This window comes from Aedes albopictus, chromosome 2 (assembly GCF_035046485.1).
Source record: "Aedes albopictus strain Foshan chromosome 2, AalbF5, whole genome shotgun sequence".
Lineage (NCBI taxonomy): Eukaryota > Metazoa > Arthropoda > Insecta > Diptera > Culicidae > Aedes > Aedes albopictus.
This window is the reverse complement of record NC_085137.1, coordinates 277,376,493-277,404,018: the sequence shown is the minus strand read 5'-3', so window position 1 is coordinate 277,404,018 and position 27,526 is coordinate 277,376,493. Positions and strand designations below refer to the sequence as shown.

Below are 27,526 nucleotides of genomic sequence, written 5' to 3'. Positions count from 1 at the left end.
GCAGAAGAGGTCCTTGGTGAGGGTGTGCAGGTGAGGGCTCTAACACATGAGGCGACTCTGAAGGTCAAAGACATTGACGAGATCACCGAAGTGGAAGAGCTCGTCACGGCACTGCGGCAACAGTGCGATGTGCAGGTGGCCGCCGCAGCCGTTAAGCTACGGAGAGGGCCAGCAGGGACACAGATAGCTTTGGTTCTGCTACCTGTGGCGGATGTTAAAAAGTCCGTTAAAGTAGGGAGTATAAAGGTGGGCTGGTGTGTATGTCACCTGACATTCCACGAGCCACCTGAGGTTTGCTTCAGGTGTCTGGAACCAGGACACAAGTCGTGGGACTGCAAAGGCCCCGACAGGCGCAAACTGTGTAGGCAACTGGGCCTCGGATGGGACCAGGAAAATGGCGGTGATATGGACGACGGATAAATACCCCGTGCAGGAGTTGGTGTCTACTACCTACGAGGGCTTCGTGGTCGCCAAAGTAAACGGGGTCTTCTTCTGTAGCTGTTATGCGCCTCCGCGGTGGCCGATCGAGCGGTTCACGCAAATGCTGGACCGCTTAACGACCGTGCTAACAGGGCGAAGGCCGGTGATAATAGCGGGTGACTTTAATGCCTGGGCTGTGGAATGGGGAAGCCGTTTCACGAACCAGCGGGATCAGATCCTGCTAGAAACACTGGCCATCTTAGATGTCGACTTGGCTAACGTCGGTACCAAGAGTACCTATAGTCGAAATGGAGCGGAGTCTATTATTGACGTGACCTTTTGTAGTCCTGGCCTAACAAGTAGTCCGAACTGGAGAGTAGACGATGGCTACACTCACAGCGACCACCTGGCGGTTCGCTACAGTATCGACTACAACAACAGCAGACAGCGGATAGAAGAAGAGGCGGCTAGGCCAAGGCCAAGCCCTCGTAGGTGGAAGACATCATACTTTTATATTTTATTTTATAATAACGGTAAATGGAGCACCGTGAGAATCCTAAAAAGGATTACTGCAGAATCCTGAGAAAGGTTTCCTTCAAAATACTGGGCGGGTTTGTCAAGAAACCTGAGATATACTCTCACAGAATTCTGGGAGATAGGATTCCCCCAGAATTCTGAGGAGAATTCCACCAGAATCTTTTTTGGTATTCTCCTACAATTCCTCCGAAATCCTGGGTAGAATCCTTTAGTATGCTGAGAATAATTCTACCAGATTCCGAGTGATTCCCCCAGAATCCTGAGAGGGATTATATGAGGGGTTCTTCCAGATTGTTAAGAGAAATATAAGGATTTTTTCGAAAGTCTGTTAAGGATTCTTCCTGGAAGGGATTACAAGAACTTCTAGAATTGACTTCCCCAGCATCTTGAGAAGGATTTTCTGGAATTCTGAGAGGCATTACTATATGAAACAGAAAAATTACCGCAGATTCCTGAATGACATTCCCCCAGAATCTTTGAAAAGACTCCCCTAAGCTCCTGAACGGGACTGTCCCATAACTCTGAGAATGATTCCTCTAGAATACTTTAAATTATTACACCAGAATCTCACGAGAATCTTCCCATAACATTCTCAGGAATTTTCCCTGACTACTACGCACTCTTCCAGACCCAGACCCAGACGGGGCAGCAGGGACGGATGTCCTGGGGCCTGACGCACCGCTTGCGAGTCAGCCGCGTAGTTGCCGGCTAAGAATAGGACTACTAACCCCAATTCAAGGTGTCAAGCGACCCGTGCCGAGGAATGAGTGATCGAGGGGGTGAAAAAGATGCTCGATCTTTAACGGAGCCTGTGGGGTACCTGGGCACCCCCCCACAGTAAGCTGTCCCTTACCGCGTTAATGCAGAGCTCTGGCGTGGTGGACATTCTTTCTCGTGCAACTCGTGGGAAAAAGTATGAGCAAAAATTCAAAAAATAATAACATAGGTGGAAGTAGTGGTGCGATCAACCCCTTCGCAAAAAGCGGGTTGATGAGGTCTCCGACAAGAAGCGCGGAGTCAGGTGCTGGAAGCTGCTTACGTAGCTCAAGCGTGGGAGCTCCTGTCCACTCCACGGCAAGCCAGCCGGTGGAGGTCATGGACGGAGCGTGGCTGCTGAGGGCCATCAGCCAAGAAGTAGGAAAAGGACGGCCCGCATTAGAGGTTGCTGAGCACCAGCTTGGCAAAATAATCGACTTTGCGACAACTAAATCGAATATAAGCAAGAACCTGAAAACGGCCTTGCTAAGACTTAGAGTGTCTGTCGATGAGGCCAAGCAGGAGCACGCGGTCGCGTTGCTGGCTGCTGCAGCGGCGGAACCCGCAAAGGAGAATGTGTCGAAGTTTACACAAACGGAGGCCTTCTCCTTCGCAGGTAGTCCGAGGAGTGTGAAAGCGAATGCTCGTGACAAACGTGACAAGCATTCGCAGAAGCGGGCGAGGCAGCCGTCAGGTGAGGAGCTGTCTGGCGGCGCCCGCAAGGCCAGGCGTATAATAACCCCGAAAGCCGGTGGTAACGCCGGAAAGTCGGACCCCAGCCAGGGTTCCCGGAAAGCTGGGAAAGGTGGGCCTGAAAAGGCTGGCCCGTCCCGGAATGATGGGAACAAGGGGTTGCGACCAATGGTGGGCCCTCAGCAGCCACAGAGCAGGGCGATCCAAGGAGAGGACCCTCCTTGGACAAAGGTAGAGCGGAAGAGGAAGAAGAAGGTGAATCCGCAGGTAGAAGTGCAGGACGCCAAGCCAAGGCGTAGGAGGGCAGGTGCCAGGCGCGAGAAAGGCGACGCTATCGTCATCAAGACGGAACAGTCCAAGTACTCGGACGTCTTGAAGACGATGCGAAGCGACGCCAAGCTTGAGGGTCTTGGAGCCGACGTACGCAGTATTAGACGTACTCGTACGGGCGAGATGATCCTGGAGCTGAAGCGCCAGAAGGAACACAAGGGCGCCGCCTACAAAAGGCTGGCAGAAGAGGTCCTTGGTGAGGGTGTGCAGGTGAGGGCTCTAACACATGAGGCGACTCTGAAGGTCAAAGACATTGACGAGATCACCGAAGTGGAAGAGCTCGTCACGGCACTGCGGCAACAGTGCGATGTGCAGGTGGCCGCCGCAGCCGTTAAGCTACGGTGGCCCTCTCCGGCAGGGACACAGATAGCTTTGGTTCTGCTACCTGTGGCGGATGTTAAAAAGTCCGTTAAAGTAGGGAGTATAAAGGTGGGCTGGTGTGTATGTCACCTGACATTCCACGAGCTACACGAGGTTTGCTTCAGGTGTCTGGAACCAGGACACAAGTCGTGGGACTGCAAAGGCCCCGACAGGCGCAAACTGTGTAGGCAACTGGGCCTCGGATGGGACCAGGAAAATGGCGGTGATATGGACGACGGATAAATACCCCGTGCAGGAGTTGGTGTCTACTACCTACGAGGGCTTCGTGGTCGCCAAAGTAAACGGGGTCTTCTTCTGTAGCTGTTATGCGCCTCCGCGGTGGCCGATCGAGCGGTTCACGCAAATGCTGGACCGCTTAACGACCGTGCTAACAGGGCGAAGGCCGGTGATAATAGCGGGTGACTTTAATGCCTGGGCTGTGGAATGGGGAAGCCGTTTCACGAACCAGCGGGATCAGATCCTGCTAGAAACACTGGCCATCTTAGATGTCGACTTGGCTAACGTCGGTACCAAGAGTACCTATAGTCGAAATGGAGCGGAGTCTATTATTGACGTGACCTTTTGTAGTCCTGGCCTAACAAGTAGTCCGAACTGGAGAGTAGACGATGGCTACACTCACAGCGACCACCTGGCGGTTCGCTACAGTATCGACTACAACAACAGCAGACAGCGGATAGAAGAAGAGGCGGCTAGGCCAAGGCCAAGCCCTCGTAGGTGGAAGACATCATACTTCGACGAAGAGGTATTAAGGGAAGCGCTCCGCCGTGAGCGAAAATTAATCGGTTTAGACGGCGACGAGCTGGTAGCGGTGCTCTCACGTGCGTGTGATGCGACCATGCCTAGGCGAGTCCACCCTAGAAATGGGAGGCCACCGGCTTACTGGTGGACCGACGCGATTGCGGACCTGCGCCGCGCCTGCCTACGGGCTAGGCGGCGGATGCAGCGAGCACGATCAGAGGAAGAGCGAAACGAACGGCGGGTGGTGTTCGCCGCTGCAAAAGCCGCGCTCTAGACCGAGATAAGAGCAAGCAAAAAGGCCTGCTTTGAGGGTCTCTGTCAGAGTGCCAATACGAACCCGTGGGGTGACGCCTACAGGATCGTTATGGCCAAGACGAGAGGTGTGATGGCTCCTACAGAGCAATCTCCAGAGATGTTGGAGGGGATCATTGGAGGACTTTTTCCGCGTCATGATCCTAGTCCTTGGCCTCCTTTCGTAGGACAGCAGGGGACTGGGGCTGGCGATGAGGAGAGGGTCACCGATGTGGAACTTGCGGGGATAGCTAAGTCCCTTAGCGTAGGTAAGGCCCCAGGTCCGGACGGAGTTCCGAACCTGGCCTTAAAAGTAGCTATTGCAGAGGCTCCCGAGATGTTCAGGTCTGCTATGCAGAAATGCCTGGACGAGGGAGTTTTCCCAGAAGCTTGGAAGAGGCAGAGCCTGGTACTATTGCCAAAGGCGGGGAAACCACCCGGAGACCCGTCGGCATATAGACCAATATGCTTGATTGCCACGGCGGGGAAGGTGCTCGAAAAGATCATCCTCAATAGAATGTTGAGGTTCACTGATGGCGTAAATGGTCTTTCGAGCAACCAGTATGGCTTCCGGAAGGGGAGGTCCACCGTAGACGCTATCTTGTCGGTTACAAAAACCGCCGAGAAAGCACTCGAGCATAAGAAGAGGGGAATTCGCTTCTGCGGGGTAGTGACTCTGGATATAAGGAATGCATTTAATAGCGCCAGTTGGACTGCTATTGCCGATGCGCTCTTGCGTCTGGGGATACCCGAGTACTTGTACAAGACTCTCGGAAGCTACTTCCAGAATCGCGTACTAGTTTACGACACGGAGGTGGGTCGGAAGTGCTTTCACATAACCTCAGGAGTCCCGCAAGGTTCCATCCTGGGTCCGGTGTTATGGAATGTCATGTACGACGAGGTGTTGAGGTTAGAGTACCCAGTGGGAGTGGTGATTGTCGGATTTGCCGACGATATTACGCTCGAAGTCTACGGTGAAACGATCGAGGAGGTAAAGTTGACTACCAACCGCTCGATCAAGGTTGTGGAGGCGTAGATGCGGTCCAGGAAACTGGAGCTGGCTCACCACAAGACAGAGGTGACGGTTGTTAACAACATGCAATCGGCGCAGCAGATGGAGATCAGTGTAGGAGAGTACACTATCCTGTCAAAGCGCTCTGTCAAGCACTTGGGCGTGATGATCAACGACAAGCTTACCTTCGTTAGCCACGTCGATTATGCCTGTAAAAGAGCCTCCACAGCTATTGCGGCACTGTCCCGGATGATGTCCAATAGCTCAGCGGTGTACGCCAGTAAGCGCAAGCTGTGTGTTTCTACGTCCATACTTAGGTATGGCGGCCCGGCGTGGGGTACCGCGCTAAGTACTGAATGCTACCGACGGAAGCTGGAAAGTACTTACAGACTTATGTGTCTGAGGGTTGCAAGCTCGTACCGTACCGTGTCACACGACGCTCTCTGTGTCATTACTGGTATGGTGCCTATCAGTATTCTTATCAGTGAGGACATGGAGTGCTTCGAAATGCGCGGCACAAGAGGCATACGCAAGACTGTCAGGATGGCCTCTATGGTCAAATGGCAGCGCGCGTGGGACAGTTCCACCAAAGGAAGGTGGACCCATAGGTTGATACCGAGGGTAGATAGTTGGATTAATAGGCGCCATGGGGAAGTTACATTCCACCTGACACAGGTCCTTACAGGTCATGGTTGCTTCCGACAGTATCTACACCGTTTCGGGCATGCGGATTCTCCCGAATGCCCAGTGTGCACTGGTTTAGAGGAAACGGCGGAACACGTTTTGTTCGTGTGCCCGCGTTTTCGCACAATGCGTGACCGCATGCTTGCCACATGCGGGGAGGACACAGCTCCGAACAACTTGGTCCAGAGAATGTGTAGGGATGAGATTAGCTGGAATGCCGTTTCAACGGCTATCACCCATATCGTCTGGGAGCTACAGAGGAGGTGGCGCGTGGACTCGGAGAATGGCTAGTCCAGATGCAGTACAAGAGGTGGTCCAGGGGTTCGAAGTCGGCTTCGTAGGTCATACCGGTGCCCTGCGGTCGAGATCGGCCCTTACAGCGATTAAGTGGCCGCGGAGAGGAAGTCCCGGTAGCGGTGCTGTCGTGGCGTCAGTCTACTGGGTTGGATCTGAGCCCGCGGTTGGAAAGGGGTCCCCGGCAAGGGTCGGGGTGGGTGAGACCCTGCTGTCTGCAACCTACGGATGCATCTGATAGGGCCTGAAGGGTAGTAATACCCTTCCTAGTCCGTAGTCCTGGCTTCTACCGGCATTGTAGAAGACGGCCTTAACCCCACACTACCCTAACCTTCCTGTTAGGGTGTCTGATGAGCAGATTTATCCCCCTATGGTTTAGAAGAAAAAAAAAGACCTAGACGGGACTCTCCCAGAATCATGAAAGGGAGAAACAGAAAACAGAATTCTACTGGGTTCTCGTGGAATGGCGAGAAAGATTTCTTCTGAACCCTAAGAAGAATTACAAAATCTATGCGAGGGTTCTCCAAAATCCAAATTTCTCTAGAGAATTCTGCCCATAATCTCGTGAGAGATTCTACAATAATTAATAGTGCTGAAGGATAGTGCCAGAGAATCTTGAAAAATAAAGCCCCATAATTCCGAGGATTTCTCCAGTATCATGAGACAAATTCCTCAGAATCTTAAGAGAAATTTCCCCAGAATCTTAACGGGGATTACCCCAGAAAGCTGAATTATCAGAGAATCTTTGGAAGAGTACCCGCAGATTACTTAGTGATATTCCCAGAATCTTAAAAAAATCTAACGCAGAATCCTGTGAAGGACAACACTACACGGAGACAAATTTCGTTCGTTGGATTATTCATGTTTATTCGGTAAACTGATAAAATTTTTAAAACTAAAATATTAATTTTTAAAACTAACTCAATTACATATTGATTTCTACAATACCCATTGAAGAGCCCCCCGTTCCGCCGTCGAGAACATAAACAAAACTCTCAAGTTCCAGCTGCAGCACCAAACAAGATTTCCTCTTGCAAAAAAAGTAAAGTTTCACCAAAAGTTTCCACGAAATCCCATTGATTTCGAGAGCGTATGTTATCTATTGCTGTGTGCATTCAAAATGCAAATATCAAATGCGGGAGTACCAAATGCGATAAGATTTTCTAACAAGTAACCCGATGTCAGTGAGAGCTTTCGAATCCTAGGTTGGCGGTGATATTGGCTATGGTTGCTACGTTGCCTTTGGTAACATGTGTTACCGCGTTTGAAGCGCATTTGGGCACCGTTTGCATCTTGAACGCACACAGCAATACATGATGCTGGCATTGAAAGTGCCACGCGGGAAGTGGGTTTTCCTAGAGAAGGAAATGACTTTGTAAAATTAATTGGAGAACAAATATTTCCGTAGGGCCGATCTGCCACAAAAAAAAAAAAACAAAAAAAATACATTTGTTTCTAACATAACCAGAAGATGCATGTTTGTTTCAAAAATGGATTGAATTTGCTTCAAATGTGACGTTCGATTTGCTCCAAACAGTTTTATTTTTGTTGCCAGAATAAATTGACAATTTATTGGAGTTTACCTGAAATATATTTGATTTTATCATGCTTTTTCCTGCGTGTAGAATCCTGTGTGGAATTCCCCCAGAATTCTGAGAGGAATATCGCCACAATTCTGAGAATACTGTGTATGATTCTCCAAAAAGTCTGAGAGGAGTTACTGAGAATGCTGAGGAAGATTTTCTCAGAATTCTGAGTGGAATCCTAAGTGAGTCTTTTAGAATCCTGAAAGGGATTTCACCCTTGGTAGGGAACCCTGGTAGGAAATACCCTGGTAGAAATGAATTCCCATAAAATGTATTCTCTCAGAAACTTTTATAGGATTTTTTCCAGAATCCTGAGGGATTTCCTCAGATTCCCGAGATGAATTCTCCCTGAATCCTATGACGGATTGCCTCAGAATCATTAGAGAAGTTTTTCCTCAGGATTCTCCCAGAACGCGAAGAAGGATATCCCCAGAACTCCCTGGAGGATTCTTCCAGAGTCCTGAGAGGTGTTACGTTAGTCATTTAGAAAGCTTATGTGTTACTTAAGTTTAGTGTGCAAACATAAAGTACAAATAAACATCATGCTGCATGGGCGACCGGATTGAAAATCAGTGTTGCGAAACTCATGCTCACGAGTAAAAAATACTCACTCACCTTACTCATTTGCGAGTAATGCTCACGCTGTGAGTTACTCGCGTATGAGTATACTCACGCGTGAGTAATGACGTCATACTCTCGCGTGAGTTACTCATTTTACTCACGGTGAGTTTAATGAGTAAGTTATTTTTGTTGGTTTGAAATGATGTTTTCGTTTGTTCTGTACTGCAATGGTGATTATTTATATACAAGGCACAGTTTTCGAGGAAAGGTGGATCTGCTCGAGAGCTTTGGCACCATAGGCTAAAACTACGCTGAACTCAATTATATGTGAATGTCACGCCTGCACAAACAGAAAAAAATCACTGTTTTCAGCTTAATGCAACCGCCCATTCATATCAGCACCACGTCCTGCACCAAATTTTTGGCTTCACGCCAGTTTTATGTGGATGACAGCCATTTCAGGGGATTGATCTCTGTCTACAAGAGGTTTGAGTTCAAACAAAAGCCCTCACGTTGAGCTCTTGGGCTCAAAGAGGACCTCTTCAGGACCGCCCTTAACGGAGCGCTTAGAACTACCAGTAAGATACAATTCACTAGAATAAAAAAAAAAAAAAACAATAGAATTATTGACAACCAACCTTGTCTACTGATTCAATACATTCGCCCCAATAAAACATACCATTTTATTGTTTGATAGGATTCCAAGCCTTAAGATAAATTTTAGATTACCGTATGAATGAGTGAAGCATACTCGTGAGTGAGTATCTGCACGTCAGTACTCACGAGTGAGTGTGAGTTGTACAGCGCTTACTCAAATGTGAGTAATACTCACGGTGAGTTTAAGGTGTACTGCTCATACTCACTCGTGAGTTTGACTAGTTGTGTGAGTACTCGCTCATTTCGCAACACTGCTTATGATTCATAGTTGAGGCAATTTACTTTTTTGAACTTTGGACGCGATTTTCTCGATTGACTGTTGTTGCACATGGGACAATTATGCGTCCACTGGCAGTATAATAGTGATTAAATACACTGTGTACTAAAAACGACAGATTTTACGATTTTCACGTATTTTTTTGCGTGAGCGAAACACATAAAATTTCCTACAGCTTTTTTGGGTCCAATAGTAGCTCAAAATATTCTACTATTTTGTTTTTAAAATGTATGTTATTCGGTAAATATTGCATAAAATGGCTTTGCTCTCATATGATTTTTATTGTCCAAGAATATCAGCGACGAAAAGAGTGTATTTATGCGTGAAAACTTGATTTTTGCAACAGTGAGCGGCTATTGGGTCATGAGCGGCTACTGGTACACTGACGGTACACAAGGTATGCCTTGATTTAGTAGATCCTAGATTATACAGGGTGTTTGTTTCCGGAGTGCAGATATTTTTAGGGTGGATAGGTCTCCATGAATTATGAAAAAGTGCCCAAGGAACATGGGGTCGGAAATCACTGCTAAGTGAGTTAATCACATTTTAAGTTTTTTTTTCAATTTTGCTCATCTTTGAAACCCTCTATCTACTAAACTACCAATCGTACAATCAATGTCAACGCTCGAATTGAAAGCTAATGACTTCTACTGTCTTAGTCTCTTGGACGTGAACTTTGTAAAATTAGTCTAAAAGGCTTAAATTTTCAAAACATTGCAAAACATGTCGAAAAAAAACCGCTCTTTTTCAGACATTTTTGATGATTTTAATATGAAAACAAAACTTCTGTTAAAAAAGTTCTTCTACAAAGCATGCACGAACTTGTTCTCTAAAAATGTTTCTTTGACAGCAAAACTCTATCTTTTGTAGATTAGCTAGAAAATGATTTTGAAAATGTCGCTCCAAATTGCATCAACACCATGCCAAAATAATGGTCATCACCCTATCCGATCGTGCGTTCGTGTGATGTCGCTCCACAGTATGAGGACGACGGCAGCTGCTGGTGTTGCCGTCGCGAACAGAGAACGAGTTCGCTCTTTGTCGCGCTGCAGAGCCGGATTTAAGGGGGGGCAGGGGGGCCAGGGCCCCGGGCCCCCACATTTCAGGGGCCCCCACAAAATCTCACTTCACGAATAAAAATGTGAACAAGTGAAACAAGAAAGAAAAAGTAGTGCAAGAAATTTATCTTTAATGTGCTTTTTATTATAAGAACTTCAAATTACTGTCAATTGACAAGGCATATAATATATTATGGCATGTAATTTTTTATGTTGAAAATACTACTGCTTCATATTCAATTACTTATGAAATTAAAAAAAAAATCTCCAAAACTTTTTTTAATCATGAAGTCTTGTGAAATTGCTAAAAAGTAAATCATGTAGAAAATAGCTCTGTAGAATTGTGAATCAAAATAGTGCTGAATAGATCTGTAAAATTTGAGAAGAATTTTTTTCAATTTTCCACGGTGCTCTTAAAAAGTATGCTAAAAAGGCCTCAATTTTTCCAAGAAAGTTAAAGGAACTTTCTAAAGAGTTCTTGGAAGAATTGCAATAATTTCTTTTAAAATTTAGTGCACTTTTTGGAATTCCAGGGTTTAATTTTACAAAGCAACTTACGGGCCAATTTATGACGTAGTTAGGGGGCAAGGCCCCATGGAAATCAATGTCATTTGAATAAAATCGATGCAGGTCATCAAAATCAGACACATTTACGTGAAAACTAGAACATTTAGCTTAGCAATCTTACTATTTAAATAAAATTTCAGAACTGCTGAAACAGTTTTAAAGTTTGATTTATTTCGGCCCGAGTCTTCTTAGAGAAGATAGGTAATGATTGAGATCTTGAGAATTTTTTTCTGGATGAAGGGTGTAAATTAGTTTGAGAAAATTCTAAAATTTTCGCATTTTTTTGTGAAATTCGTTTGCGATCTCCGTCAAAAATTTTCTAGAAATTTGACAGGAAATGGTATAAGAAATAAATCATAAATTTAATCGGAAACTTATCAAAGATTTCCGAAAAAAAACTTCAATAGTTTGTATTAGAGTTTACATTGCTACATGAAGTTTTGCCAGAAGAATGTTGTCAAAAATTCTTCTGGGAGGTCGTCAGGAATTCCATTAGCTCCGGAGCTTATGCTCCGAACTTCAACGAAGAAGTCATGATAGTCTAGCAGCCAATTCTTCGAAAACTGCTCCAAGGATTTCGCTACAAATTATATTTGGTGCTTGTGCTACAATTTGTAATCGAAATTTTCGAAGACTTCCGCTTTAAAGTTAACTGAAGACCTCGTCAAATATTCTGACTAAATTTATTTAATGATGATGATGCCACGAACACACTCGCGAAAAGCGCGTTTTACTTTTCATAATTTCGAGAACGATATGTACTAAAAATTCAAAACTCTCCTAGATTTAAATTCTTCTTTAACGAGATCAGCACTTTTTTTAAGGACTTTTAATATTTTTTTCTAGATTAGTGAGCAAAAACAAATTCTCTAAAACAAGGGGCCCCCACAATACTGTGGCCCCGGGCCCCCACATTTGTAAATCCGGTCCTGTCGCGCTGTATCCCCGCCTGTGGAAGATTTCGAGGCGGAGTGTGGCTTCTGTGCCATAATCAGTTTGACGCGCACTACACTTGTTTTGGACGGAGCGAAAGCGCTGACAAAAGTGTATTTACAAGAGCATCCCCAAGTAACCACGAAGCCGTATATAAGTGCATCAATTTTGCCATATATTGATAATTAAAATTATGAATATAATGCTGCATTACTTTAAACACCCCATTGAAGCAATATTAAAGTCGAAAAGGGCCCCACTAAAATCAAATTAGTGCCACATATTGCAGCACGCTGACAGCCATTGCTAAAGTAATATAAATGCATGTGCTGTACATTTGCATTTGACATGCTTGATACGTGCAACACGAAAAACCAAAACAAAAATCTATTTTTAGCACCGTTTCGTTATCGACGGTACTGATGCCCTCACACATTAATGTCTTAACCATTATTTTTTTTTGTAGTCGGATCGGGAGTCGAACCAGAAGTGTTGAAGACCGCTAGATGAGTTCCATACGCGCTGGCACCTTGGACCGTTTCTGCTGCAGTGATAACAACAGATATTTCATTAACTAAAAGGAAAATGTTCTTCTATCTCAATCATTGTAATAGAGGGTAAAACGATTATGTCATATCGGCACCAACATTTCAAAAGGGCGTAACTGCATTTACAACCAATGCCTTCTCACAAAGCTGTGCAGCGTATTCCATCCCTCTCGAGTAATCCACTAGCACAAATAAAAAGATAAAATCCTCCTCTTTCGATTAATGGATGTGAATTGCGTGAGATGAATGAAATATTGCGCATTGCGCGGTTATAAGTGCGACGATGAAGTGCGGAATCTCAAATAAAAGTGCGATTTTGAGTCAGATCGTTTCGGTGTCTTCACCGCAGTTATTCATTAGCTCGTGATGAATAAGTGCGGTGAAGACACCGGAACGATTTGATGCAATATCGCACTTTTGTTTGAGATTCCGCACTTTGTCGTAGTCCAGTTAGCAATGCAATAAACTATATTGTCGGGCCGCCACCAAACCGGACTTCGCACAATCAAGTCGCGACGCGACCCAACTCGCGACGTTTTTTTAATCATGTCAAAAGTAGTGCGCGTCCTTCCCGTTGTTGTCAGCAACACAGCGCACTAGATGCGAAACAGTTGCGACACTTGTGGACCAAGAAAATTGCAATTTTTGTTTGAATGTCGGTCTTGATTCCAACCGGATAGACAATACAACCCACAGCTTTGTGAGAAGGCATTGGTTGCAAAAGCAGTTACGCCCTTTTGAAATGTTGGTGCAGATATGTAATAGAATACAGTAAACTATCACATTCCGATAAATTACTGAAAATTACATAATGCATTTTAGAAGATATTTAATCAACATAAGAAAATAAAAACCTCGATTAAAACACCCTTCGCACATTGCTCATATGCTAATTGTGATTTCTATCGTTATTGGCATGTGATTGCAGCCTACAGAAAAGAGAAAAGTTCATCTCTAAATAGCGTTTGCTGTCGTCGATCGGTGGCTCAAACGGGGATTAAGTTGGTCGGGAGTCGAACCAGAAATGTTGAAGACCGCTAGAGTTGACCGTAAAGTTGTTCAATCTTCTTGATTTCATTTGTTTACCATTAGAGTCAAGCTTTTATAATTGTATTGTTAGAGCAAACTTTGCTAGTTTGTACATTGCATTTATTCAGTTTTTGCAGTGTTGAATTATTGAATTATCTTATATCACCTTTTAATAAACCCGAATGTAAAGCAAAATGCAATGCATCATCACATTGATAATGCCAATCTAAAGGATTATTGCATGACAAGTGTGGAATTACTGCATTTCGCATTGCAAAGGTTGATATTCAGTCTAATTCGTGCAATGTTATAATGCTTGTGGTTACTTGGGTCCCTTTAAATCCTTCGCACTCGCAGCTCTGCTGCGGTGCTGTTCAGATGGGGAGCCCTATGCGTGCGGCAATTTAGAGCATGCACTTATTGTGGATTTAGCACTAAATTGGTGTCGGAAGTATCAGGTATCAGAAGGCCGGCTCCAGAGGCACGTTATCCTCCATTTGGGACATTTGTGCCATCGCCAAAATAACAGCCTATTTCATCATCTACCTGAGGGAAAAGGAAGGAAAAAGGATTTGGATGGGGATAGGGACAGGTAGGGAAATAGGAAAAATACCCTGGAAGAGGGTACTAACGCACAATTGTCAATGCTTTGACCAACATGCTGCAATTCTGCTTAGACAGATTAGTTAGATACTTCGCCACCCGTAGAGATGGCTCAGCACTATACAATTTGGTTTGACGACATGACTCCAAACTATTCCAATATTGTCTGTGTTGAATGACAGCCCAGGTGTGAATCTCAAGCTTAATCCAACACTTCGATATCGGAATAGCTGGCTCAGGGCCAATGAAGTCATGTGATGCTCCAGAGCGAGCTAACTCATCAGCCAATTCATTTCCAGCGATGGAAGAATGACCAGGTACCCATAGAAGGTGAACAGCGTTTGCTGAATTCAGCTCCTCGATTTGAGTTCGACAAGCGATAACTATCTTCGACCTGGAGTTGGCCGAAGCAAGTGCTTTAATAGCAGCCTGGCTATCTGAACAGAAGTATATTACTTTGCCCATTACGTGCTGCTGAAGTGCTGATTGCACTCCGCACATAAGAGCAAAGATTTCGGCCTGAAAAACGGTGCAGTGTCTACCAAGTGAGTAAGACTGATACAGCCTTAGCTCACGAGAATAAACACCAGCACCTGCTCGACCTTCGAGAAGGGAGCCATCAGTGTAACATACGATGCCGTCTGAAATACTTCTTTCCAGATAACCAGATGTCCACTCTTCCCGGGAAGGGAATTTCGTGGAAAATGTCCTATATGGAAAATTACAAGCAATTGTAAGATCACTTGGAGCAAGGACAATTTTGTCCCAATTCACCAAAAGTGGAAACAACGAGGTGTGTGTTGAACTGCGGTTCACAGGAGTTTCCTCTAGTAGACCGAGTACCCGTAACCGGTAAGTGCAAGAAAGGGCTTCTTGTTTGGGATGAATGTGTAATGGGGCAACGTCAAAGAGAACTTCTAGCGCTGCCGTAGGAGTTGAAGAGAACGCTCCAGACATCGCCATTAAGCACATCCTTTGGAGATGACCTAATTTTGATTGGACCGTTCTCACTTCACCCTTTTGCCACCACACAAGACACCCATAAGCCAATATTGGCCGAACCACAGTTGTGTAAATCCATTTGATATACTTGGGTTTTAGACCCCAAGTTGTACCAAAAGTACGCCGGCATTGCCCGAAGACCATACAAGCTTTCTTGATTCTGAACTCAATGTGAGGTGTCCAGGAAAGCTTGGAATCAAGAATGACTCCAACGTACTTTACCTGTTCAGTCACATCGATTTCAGAATCAAAGAGACGCAAAGGTCGAACGCCATTACGGTTTCGCCTTTCCGTGAAAAGAACAATAGATGTTTTACTCGGATTAACCGAAAGGCCATATTGGCGACACCAACCCTCAACTACCTGAAGGGCGTTTTGCATCAGGTCGAAAAGGGTGCTGATGCACATACCAACTAACAATGTTAGGTAGTCGTCGGCAAAACCATAAGTAGGAAAACCGCTATTATTGAGTTGCCTCAATAGCGTATCTGCTACGAGATTCCACAAAAGCGGTGATAAGACTCCCCCTTGGGGGCATCCACAAACACTCAATTTCCTAATCCCTGCTAGACGCAATGTCGAGAAGAGATATCGGTTTTTGAGCATTTGGTGAATCCAATTGGAAATCATTGGAGATATACCATGATTCCGTGCGGCTTCCAATATGGCATCGAAAGGCACGTTGTCAAAGGCACCCTCGATATCTAAGAAAACACCCAAACAAGTTTGTTTTTGAGCGAATGCTTTCTCGATATCGTAAACAACCTTGTGTAAAAGAGTCACAGTGGACTTACCAGATTGGTAGGCATGTTGGTTCACATGAAGAGGCACGTTGGCCAGATGAACATCACGGATGTGATGATCCACAATGCGTTCTAAGCATTTCAGAAGAAAAGAGGTCAAACTGATAGGTCTGAAACTCTTTGCTTCTTCATACGACGCACGACCCACTTTCGGAATAAACTTTACAGTAATATCCCTCCAGGATTTGGGAATATACCCTGTAGCAAAACTGCAAACAAGTAGTTTTTTCAAAACATGTTTGAAATAATCAAATCCCTTCTGAAGCAAATTAGGATAAATCCCATCTGCCCCAGGAGATTTGAAAGGAGCAAAGCTATTAAGAGCCCACTCAATCGATTCTATAGTTACAATACTCCGAGCCGAAGCTAAAGAATCATAACTACAAGAAAAGACATCAGGATCATCCGAAGATGTAATATCCACACATCCAGGGAAGTGTGTGCTGAATAAGCATTCCAGAACTTCCTCATCAGAAGAACTCAGATCGCCATTTGGCAAACGAAGTTCGTTCACCCGGAAATCCTTAGATTTCGCAAGGATTTTGTTTAACCGACTGACTTCACTCAAGCTAGAAACATTTGTACAAAGGTTTTTCCAGCCGGATCGTTCAGCAGACCGGAGAGCTTTCCTGTAGGCATTGCGAGCCGACCTGAAAGCCTCCGAACCAGCCGAACGTCGTCTGTTCCAACTCTTTCTACATTGTTTCCTGAGTTTCGCCAGAGAAGAGTTCCACCAAGGGGTTCCTCTTGTGATCTTCACAGACCGTAGAGGGCATGCTTCTTCAAAAGCTTCCATGATGAAGGTCGTTGTAGTATCAACGGCATCATCTAAATCACTTGGAGTGTCAATGGATGGCGAATATCCATGAAATTTGGCTGCAACCAAATCAGTATAGAGATCCCAGTTTGTTGACCGAGGATTCCTGAAACGCAATGTTTGCGAAGTAACATTTAAATGTTCAAAAAAGATGTAGCGATGGTCAGATAAAGATTCTTCATCTGACACATGCCAATTGGGCAGCTCGTGACTAATTCTGCTAGAGCAAAGCGTTATATCTAACACTTCCTCTCTAGCAGATACCATGAAGGTTGGGCGGTTGCCTATGTTAAGTAATGCAAGATCTGTACTACTTAAGTACTCCATCAAACTGGAGCCTCTCAAGTTAATGTCTGAGCTGCCCCAGATGATATGGTGAGCATTAGCATCACTGCCAACAATTAGCGGAAGGCCTTTTGAAGTGCAGTATGCGATGACTTGTTTGAAAGCATCCGTAGGGGATGGTTCATCATGCTGTAAATACACAGAACAATAGACGTATTTCCTGTTGAGGTTTCCAACAGATACATCAATTGTGATAGCACATACATCTCTGGTGATTAGTTCAGAGATGAGTGTAGCAACTATTGCGTTGTTGACAAGCACACAGGCTCGAGGCATGACACGCGAGTTTGCCATTTCATGTTTACTGAAAGTGGCAAACACCGGGTTCACAAGGTTTCCTAGATAGAAATTTCCCTTACGAAAGTAAGGTTCTTGTACCAAGGCCACTTGGGCTGTACCATTTTGCATAAATCTGCAAAGATTGATCGTTGTTGTTCTTTTATGCTGAAGATTGATCTGAGTTATCTTAACCGTAGCCACTACCCAAACTAGGTAAGATTAAACTCTTCACAACAACAGCACAACAAAGAACAGCAACAATAAAACCAAATCGGTATCGATTGGAAAACGCCAAAGGCGAGGATACACAGAATACACTGTGTAAATCGCATAATGCGAAACCATATAGGTGAAAATTTAAACTAATTAAAAACATCTTCATAATCCCGCCCTTATTTAGCCTCAAGTGAAATTAAAGAAGGGCAGCTGATTGTCTCGGAGAAACACAAGGTCCACTGCACCATTGCTCCGGTTAGCGCAGTAAGGGCTACATACTGTGGAGGGCGCCCTGGTACTCCACAGGCTCCGTTAGCGGTTAGGTTTTTATTAGACCCGGTTAGGTTTTTATTAGACAATGTCGCAACCTGTATTTGTTGCGACAAAACAACCCATGCGACATAAGTTTGTCCCAACTTGAAAATAATTGGATTAACATCGTACACCACGAGTTTAGAGATTTTTAAGCCTTGCATTACGATTTTCGAACGGTAACTTCGAGTCGGTAAACACTGCAACTCTGGTGAAACTCTATCATCAAACAGTTTCGACTTTGGGTTAGTAATAATTGATTATTCACGAGTTGAAAAGTACGCAACAAATTCAGCTTCCGTTTTGTCTGCAACAAAAAAATTCGAGATTATGTCATAATCTGTCACCAGTAGGGATAAAGACTAATCGTCGCACCTTCTTTGTTGCTTGTTTTGTGCCTCTTTTGTCTGACAATTCTCTTCGCTGATTCTTCTTATTACTGGCATAACATCCCCAATGGAACAGAGCCTGTTTCTCAGCTCAGCTGTTAAATTTGCGGGTTTTCAAGATTAATAATGCTCATAAGAAATCTGGGAAATAAATTGGTCATTTTAGAAGAAGTTGTTGGTTTTTAGAGAACGTTGGGGATTTTGGGAGGTATTGAGAGGTTGAAGGAATCTTAGGCATCATGAGGGTTGTCATGGGAAATTATGCTTTTGGGAAATCTAAGCATTATGTTGGACATTTTAGGAGAAGTTGGGGATTTTTTGGAAAGGTTTAGGATTTTTAGGGAACGTTGGGGATTTCAGGAGATATTGGGAGGTCAAAGGCAAGCTAGAAATCATGAAGGTCTTCATGGGAAATAATGTCTTTGTGAAGTCTAAGCATTGAGTTTGACATTTTAGGAGAAGTTGGGGATTTTAAGGGAACGTTGGGGATTTTTAAGGAGATATTGAGGATGTTATAGGAAACAAAGGAATCATGATGGTCTTCATAAGAAATGATGCCTTTGGGAAATCTAAGCATTAAGTTGGACATTTTAGGAGAAGTTGGGGATTTTTAGGAAACGTTGGGGTTTTAGGAGATATTGAGGATGTTAAAGGAAACATAGGAATCATGAGGGTCGTCATGGGAAATGATACCTTTGTAAAGTCTAAGCATTAACACGGAGACAAATTTCGTTCGTTTGAAACAAAAATATTCATGTTTATTCAGTAAACTGATAAAATATTTAAAACTAAAATATTAATTTTTAAAACAAACTCAATCACATATACAGGGGTTACTCAAAATAACTGGGACAGGTAAAATTTTCACTTTTAAAAAAATGTTCAACTCACTGTAACTTTTCGGAAAGTGCATCAAATATTCTCAATTTTTTACTGTAAGTTCATCAACTAGTTGTGTATCAGTAGTCCAATTTTGGAGAAGTTCGGACCATTGTCCATGGAGTTATAAAGATTCTAGGAAAAGGTAAAATTATCCGATAGCCAACTTTGAGCTGTTATATCTCCGGATTCAATGAACCGAATGCAATGAAATTTTGACCATTCATGACTTGTATAATGAGCTATGAAAAACCTTTGACTTAACTTAAAATTCTTAACTAGGAAGAAAATTATAACGATTAGATTATTTTTCTAATAAAACACCAAATAATCCAAAACTTCAACATCGTTTCAAAATTCAAGATGCAAATTATAGTTCAATTAATTTCCCTCTAAATGACTTATATATAAATGTGTTTTGAAGGAAAGTTACAACATAGCCGCTTATAAATTGAGAAAGTAATGGGATGCATATTAGAAATTGATGAATTTACTAAAAAATCGTGAAATGAATGAAATCGTTATAACTTTTTCTCTTGTTAAAAATTTAAAGTTAAGTTAAACGTTTTTAAGAGTTCATCATATAAGTCATGAATGGTCAAAATTTCATTGCAATCAGTTCATTGAATCCGGAGATATAAAAGCTCAAAGTTGGCTATCGGATAATTTTACCTTTTCCTAGAATCTTTATAACTCCGTGGACAATAGTCCGATCTTCTCAAAAATTGGACTACTGATACACAACTAGTTGATGAACTTACAGTAAAAATTTGAGAATATTTGATGCCCTTTTCAAAAAGTTACAGCGAATTGAACATTTTATGAAAAGTGAAAATTTTACCTGTCCCAGTTATTTTGAGTATCCCCTGTAGATTTCTCCAATACCCATTGAAGAGCCCCCCGTTCCGCCGTCGAGAACATAAACAAAACTCTCAAGTTCCAGCTGCATCACCAAACAAGTTTTCCTCTTGCAAAAAAGGCAAGTTTCACCAAAAGTTTCTACGAAATCCCATTGATTTCGGGAGCGTATGTTATCTACATGATGTTGGCATTGAAAGTGCCACGCGGGAAGTGGATTTTCTTAGAGAAGGAAATAATTTTGTAAATTTAATTGAAAAACAAATATTTCCGTAGGGCCGACCTGCCACAAAAAAAAACAAAAATTTTTACATTTGTTTCTAAAATAATCAGTCAGAAGATACATGTTTGTTTCAAAAATGGATTGAATTTGCTTCAAATGTGTTCAACGTTCGATTTGCTCCAAACAGTTTTATTTTTGTTGCCAGAACAAATTGACAATTTATTTGAGTTAACCTGGAATATTTTTGATTTTACCATGCTTTTTTCTGCGTGAAGTTGGACATTTTAGGAGAAGTATCTCCTGAAATCCCCAACGTTCCCTAAAAATCCCAAACCTTTCCAAAAAATCCCCAACGTTTCCTAAAAATCCCCAACTTCTCCTAAAATGTCCAACATAATGCTTAGATTTCCCAAAAGCATCATTTCCCATGACAACCCTCATGATTCCTAAGATTCCTTCTTAATCACTTAACGTTGAAGCATTCGTCATTGAAATCATCGTCATCATCAAACATTTGAAAGCAGTTGTTTCGTTCAAATCAAACAGTTTTGCAACGAAAATGGATTCACTGCATTCCACATGAGGAATGTAATGCAGTGAATACATTTTCGTGGTCATTGTTTTGAATTATAACGAAAAAACTGCTTTTCTATTTCCGAAAAATCATGACGAATGCTTGAGTCTTAACCTAATTACAGCTCTATGTCCACTAGGGCACTACGTGAGCGATTTCAATTGACAGCTGCACTTACATTTTTGTACAGCGTCTAGATGTATGTTCTATTCTACTTTATCGAACTGGTTGCCTTTCTGCTGCTTTCACTTTTCTACTCTATACATGGTAGAAGGATGAGCACAAGGATGATGGATGGCTGTTGTTCCTTTCCAGTCCGATTGGGGGTCCATTATGAGTAACAGTTCCGATGTCCAGGTATCCGGGTCCGTTATGAGCCACGGGGCTCAGAAGAGGGTCAGTGCCAGCCGCTCTTCGGGGAAGAGCAACTGACGAAAAATTGCAAGTGCCGGGGCTGGGAATCAAACCCATGACCATCCGCATATAAAGCGAACGTGTGACCAACTAGGCCACGGGCCCCGGCAAAGATTCCTTCAACCTCTCAATACCTCCCAAAATTCCCAACGTTCTCTAAAAACCAACAACTTCTTCTAAAATGACCAATTTATTTCCCAGATTTTTTATGAGCATTATTAATCTTGAAAACCCGCAAATTTAACAGCTGAGCTGAGAAACAGGCTCTGTTCCATTGGGGATATTATGCCAGTAATAAGAAGAATAATAACGCTGCACATAATATATTTAGTGCATTTGAAAATGCATTAAACAAGTGTATGCTCTAATACATGCTCTAAATTGCCGCACGCATAGGCCTCCACATCTGAACAGCACCGCAGCAGAGCTACGAGTGCGAAGGATTTAAAGGGATGCTCTTGTAAATACACTTTTGTCAGCGCTTTCGCTCCGTCCAAAACAAGTGTAGTGCGCGTCAAACTGATTATGGCACAGAAGCCACACTCCGCCTCGAGATCTTCCACAGGCGGGGATACAGCGCGACAAAGAGCGAACTCGTTCTCTGTTCGCGACGGCAGCACCAGCAGCTGCCGTCGTCCTCATACTGTGGAGCAACATCACACGAACGCACGATCGGATAGGGTGATGACCATTATTTTGGCATGGTGTTGATGCAATTTGGAGCGATATTTTCAAAATCATTTTCTAGCTAATCTACAAATGATAGAGTTTTGCTGTCAAAGAAACATTTTTAGAGAAAAAGTTCGTGCATGTTTTGTAGAAGAGCTTTTTTAACAGAAGTTTTGTTTTCATATTAAAATCATCAAAAATGTCTGAAAAAGAGCGGTTTTTTTCGACATGTTTTGCAATGTTTTGAAAATTTAAGCCTTTTAGGGGCGATTTCTTCACCCTGGCTTAAGCGTTAAGCCCCTTAGACTAATTTTACAAAGTTCACGTCCAAGTGACTAAGATATTAGAAGTCATTAGCTTTCAATTCGAGCATTGACATTGATTGTACGATTGATAATTTAGTAGATAGAGGGTTTGAAAGATGAGCAAAATTAAAAAACTTAAAATGTGATTAACTCACTTAGCAGTGATTTCCGACCCCATGTTCCTTGGGCACTTTTTCATAACTCATGGAGACCTATCCACCCTAAAAATATCTGCACTCCGGAAACAAACACCCTGTATAGACCCTCGATTTATGTACTTCGATTTTATGTTAATATTTAAATGGTTAATCTACAGTGCATTCTAAAAAAAAGTAATTTTATATTTTTAAATCGAAAGAAAAATCGAATGTTAAAAATCGATTCGGTCGATTTCGTGGGGCTTCAATATCTTTTTTTTGTAGTGACCAGGTGGAGCTGCAGGGCAGCAAATAGCAAAGCCTGGACCCTTTCCCAACTTTCCCCCCTACTAGGACCAATATTCACGATGGACTAGACGATGTCGTCAAGTTGAGCAAAGTGTGTAGTAATTTGTATTGGGTCGTACCTAGTAGTTTTTAAAAATACTGTGTTTTAACTATCCCATCGCACTAGTGGTTTGACCGAATGGAAGCTCCGAAGATGATTTGATAACTGCGAACAATATTTCAGTAATCGTAAATCTCAGAGGTAGGGCCCATATAGCCGAGGCTGTAAACGCACGGGTATTCAGCATGACCATGCTGAGGGTGACGGGTTCGATTCCCGGTCGGTCCAGGATCTTTTCGTAAAGGAAATTTCCTTGACTTCCTTGGGCATAGAGTATCTTCGTGCCTGCCACACGATATACACATGCAAAATGGTCAATGGCAGAGGAAGCTCTCAGTTAATAACTGTGGAAGTAGGGGTAGGCGGGGCAATATGGACACCCTAAGGTTTTTGCCAATTTTACCTGGCAAGATGTCAAAAAAGTTTAGTTTTTTGATACATGTATCCTTTTAAAGTCTATTTAGCATCTATTGCATAAGAATGCTCACGAAGAAAAATGATTTATCCACTTCAAAAAATGTTATGAAAAATGTTAGTTTTTCATGACCGTCTTCAAGCATACGGGGCAGAATGGACACCCCCATGGGGCATTATGGACACCATGAGACTTTTACGAATTTCGTACATTATTTACACCTATAAAGTAATTTCATTACGAAACAACTATTATGGATTAATAATACGCCGAAGTAGTTCATTTTTGTTCAGTTAATTTAATTTCAGGCTGTTTTGGATAAAGCTTCGTTTTTGTCGGCATGTACAGCTGTGCCTAGAACAACTATTTTCCACTGCTGTCATTTTTTGACCAATTTGTTTCACCCTATGTCTACTATAGTGAACTTTTAACCGAAAATATACTGAAATCGAAGAATTTGGTTGGTTTGTGATTTAGGTTATATTTTTCCCTCGCCGCTTCTTTCAAAAAGGTGAGTGTCCATTTTGCCCCGGCAGCAGAAGATATTTCCAAACTTGATTTTTGATATAATAAAGAAGAAAATATAAACATGTTAAGCATGTACATACAGCAAAACTACTTGCATGTGTTCTAGAAATATCAGGTTTTAATCGGCCTGCAATAAATTAATCACTAAACCTTATTTTAGATGGTGTGAAAATTATAATTTCCATGCACAAAAAACGGAGGACGCAACTTTTTCGTGTAAAATCAAGTATAGTTTTAATTTCGAATGTTTCTTTCCTGAAACTACGTTTTAGACAAATGGACTATATTCTCCATTCATTAAAAGTTCAAAAAAGTTCGCATATTTCAAAATATTGAGGGTGTCCATTCTGCCCCGGGTGTCCATAATGCCCCGCCTACCCCTACTCATAGAACACGGAGTAGCAGGCTTTGTCCCAGTGAGGACGTTACGCCAAGAAGAAGAAGAAATCTTAGAGGTCACTGGACAACATTCAGAGAGAAAAAAGGTTGTTAATGTTAACGCCTTCAAAGTACTATTCCTGACAAATATTACAAAGAGCAAAAAAAATTGTCATAGCTAATTTTTAAAGATTTGATATTTATGAAAATTATTCGGAGACAGCTACCAGAGCTAGCGTATTAGCCGATATGGGCAACTAGTTTTTCTGACAGCATCCCCAAACAATAATCAAATAAAATCCTAAGTTATTTTATAATACATTCTGAAAATTATTTCAAGCTGATAACCAATAGTGTCAATAACCGATGTTGGCCAGACAGAACCAGCATCATCCCCAAATAACTCTCATATTAGTGTCAGATAACACTTTTTGTGCTTCCATTCGATTTTGTAAAGAAATCAGTCAAACCCTGTATGTCAAAATATAGTCTATTATGTGTCGAATTGTGTTTTTAATTTCGCTAGTCGTCTTCTGCATATCTATAATCATCTCAGTCCGAAGTATTATTATATCCACCGTAACCCTTTACATTGTCAACCGTCCTAAGTCCTAAAGAAACATGTAACTAAATTCCTATTTTTTGGTCAGTGTTATAATACCGTCTAAGATATAAAAACAAAAAGTTCAGTCAGCTGATTTTCGTGTCAAAAATAAAAATGATAAAGATTATTTGTCAACTTTTATGTATTCACCCCTACAAAACCTATTAAAATAAGAAATACAAATATAAACTCATTTTAAAAATCAACAGTTTTATGTTTACCTAATCAGTCCTTAATTATCTAAAGGTAATGCAGTTAATTGTTCACATAACCCAATCTGTAAGTATTTTTTTTTTCCTCATCTGTAGAGTCTTTTAACCACTGCGTCCATTCTTTAGGAATATTGTGGTATGACCCATATTTAATTTGGTGCTAGTCAAGTATCCTGTCACAATTGAGCTGTGATGGACAATGGTTGATGTAACACCTGATCCCAACTGGGCACAACTCGTTTTATAAAGTTTATAACTCTGTTGGGATTATTTCTCCAAATTTCCAAGAGCTCTAGAAACCCTTTACCAAATGCTCGGCAGTTTCGTTTTCCGTTTGACAGAAACGACACTCGGAGGATTGGATTTGTTCAATCTTACTTAGATGATATTTACTCGGGCAGTGGCCAGTCATCAGACCAGTAATTACCCTGAGATCTCTTTTGTTTAGATTCAGTATGGACCTGGCTTTTTCTGCATTGGGTTTTATGAACCTTTTTGCCTGCTTGGATGTATCCGTGGCATTCCAATTAGATTCTACCGTGGGCATTTCCCAAGTTTTTAGTTTCATCCGAAGAGCACACTCAGGAACTCCACACACTCAAATTAATTTACTGATAGAATCTAAGTGCAGAAAGCACATAGATTACGAACGAGAGAGAAAAAAATCATTCTATGTGTAACTAATGAAAATTAAAAGTTACATTATTATATTCCATTCTTCCTGTTATAGGGGTAGGCGGGGCAATATGGACACCCTAAGGTTTTTGCCAACTTTACCTGGCAAGGTGTCAAAAAAGTTTAGTTTTTTGATACATGTATCCTTTTAATGTCTATTTAGCATCTATTGCATAAGAATACTCATGAAGAAAAATTATTTATCCACTTCAAAAAATGTTTTGAAAAATGTTAGTTTTTCATGACCGTCTTCAAGCTTACGGGGCAGAATGGACACCCCCATGGGGCAATATGGACACCATGAGACTTTTACGAATTTTATACATAATTCACACCTATAAAGTCATTTCATTACAAAACAACTGTTGTGGATGTATAATACGCCGAAGTAGTTCATTTTTGATCAGTTAATTTAAATTCAGACTGTTTTGGATAAAGCTTCGTTTTTGTCGGCATGTACAGTTGTGCCTAGAACAACTATTTTCAATAAATAAATCACTAAATCTTATTTTAGATGGTGTGAAAATTATAATTTTCATGCACAAAAAACGGAGGACGCAACTTGTTCGTGTAAAATCAAGTATAATTTTAATTTCGAATGTTTCTTTCCTGAAACTACGTTTTAGACAAATGGACTATATTCTCTATTCGTTAAAAGTTCAAAAAAGTTCGCATATTTCAAAATTTTGAGGGTGTCCATTCTGCCCCGGGTGTCCATATTGCCCCGCCTACCCCTATATTGAAAGTGTAGCAACATAAAAAGCAACCCTGTCAACATAAAAGCCAAGTACAAACATAACAAACATTAAACTAACATGGCGCACGCAGGACAGACACATTTTGTGGCGACATATTCAAAACCAAGTTTTTCATGCGTGGTGTTTCGCGGACCGAGCCGTTTGCTGTTTTTGAAGGTAAGTACTTAGTTAACTCATTCAAACTTTTAAAACCTTTTCAAATTTCATGCATCCCTTTGCTTTTTCTATAGAATTACACTGCAACATCGACCGTTTCTCAAACTTGTAAAACGATTCGGGAGCTGCCGGAGGCAGCTGCGACTGCGGGAAGTGCCTTTTCACCGGATAATGGCCTGGCGTAAGCTGGATGTGAGTTTTGCAGTGAAGACGTGCTATATATAGACATCTGATGTATCTTATGTTAAAAGTTAAGTTTCACAAATAAAATCGGTCGTACACTCAAATTAATTTACTGATAGAATCTAAGTGCAGAAAGCACATAGATTACGAACGAGAGAGAAAAAAATCATTCTATGTGTAACTAATGAAAATTAAAAGTTGCATTATTATATTCCATTCTTCTTGTTATATATTGAAAGTGTAGCAACATAAAAAGCAACCCTGTCAACATAAAAGCCAAGTACAAACATAACAAACATTAAACTAACATGGCGCACGCAGGACAGACACATTTTGTGGCGACATATTCAAAACCAAGTTTTTCATGCGTGGTGTTTCGCGGACCGAGTCGTTTGCTGTTTTTGAAGGTAAAGCCTGTATCCGCAAAATTTGGAACACAGAAACACAGCTGTAACTCTGCAATAGATACATTAAAATTGCTCAAATTTTGTCTAATAACATCTTAAGATGTGTTCATTTCACCTACAAAATTTCATGTAAATCGGTGCAGTACTTTTTGTTGTAGCAACGAAAGAGTAAAATGTGCGCCATTGAATTTTGTACAGCCCCAAGTTTTGCTTGTCAGTGCTGTAACTTTTGAATTTGGCAAAGGAAATGGCTGAAATTTTGAACACAAATTTCTCAATCTACATTTGTTGCATAGGCAAAATTTCAAAAAAATCGATGCGCTATCAACAATTTTATAGTCGAAACATGTTTTGGGAGTGAACGTGATTTTAGCCTCTCAGACAGCAATTAGTCAGCACCCTTTATTGTTTCGATTGTACTATTGAAAGTACTATACCAATAATCATCAAATTTTGCAGGCATAATATACACATAATAAACTAGCTTCCGTGAAAATTTCATGAAAATTGGCAGAGCAATTCAAAAGTTATGAATAGGCAAAAATCGCACATGAAAAACACGAAAAATTTTCACTAACACTCACCCCTATCAACAACAGTATAGCTTTCAAACCAATTGGTCAA

General features: G+C 42.0%; 2 protein-coding genes across 5 annotated transcripts in view; one reads left to right on the top strand and one right to left on the bottom strand.

The window, feature by feature from the left end:
* LOC109405972 (ubiquinone biosynthesis protein COQ9, mitochondrial) overlaps positions 1–27,526 on the bottom strand; it is a 167,101-nt gene that overhangs the window by 120,967 nt on the left and 18,608 nt on the right. The window lies entirely within an intron of this gene.
* On the top strand, positions 1,873–26,121 carry LOC134288110 (uncharacterized). Its single transcript, XM_062851855.1, has 2 exons — positions 1,873–8,409; positions 8,460–26,121. Exon 1 carries the CDS (start codon positions 1,873–1,875, stop codon positions 3,337–3,339), a length of 1,467 nt encoding a protein of 488 aa, XP_062707839.1. The 3' UTR covers positions 3,340–8,409; positions 8,460–26,121.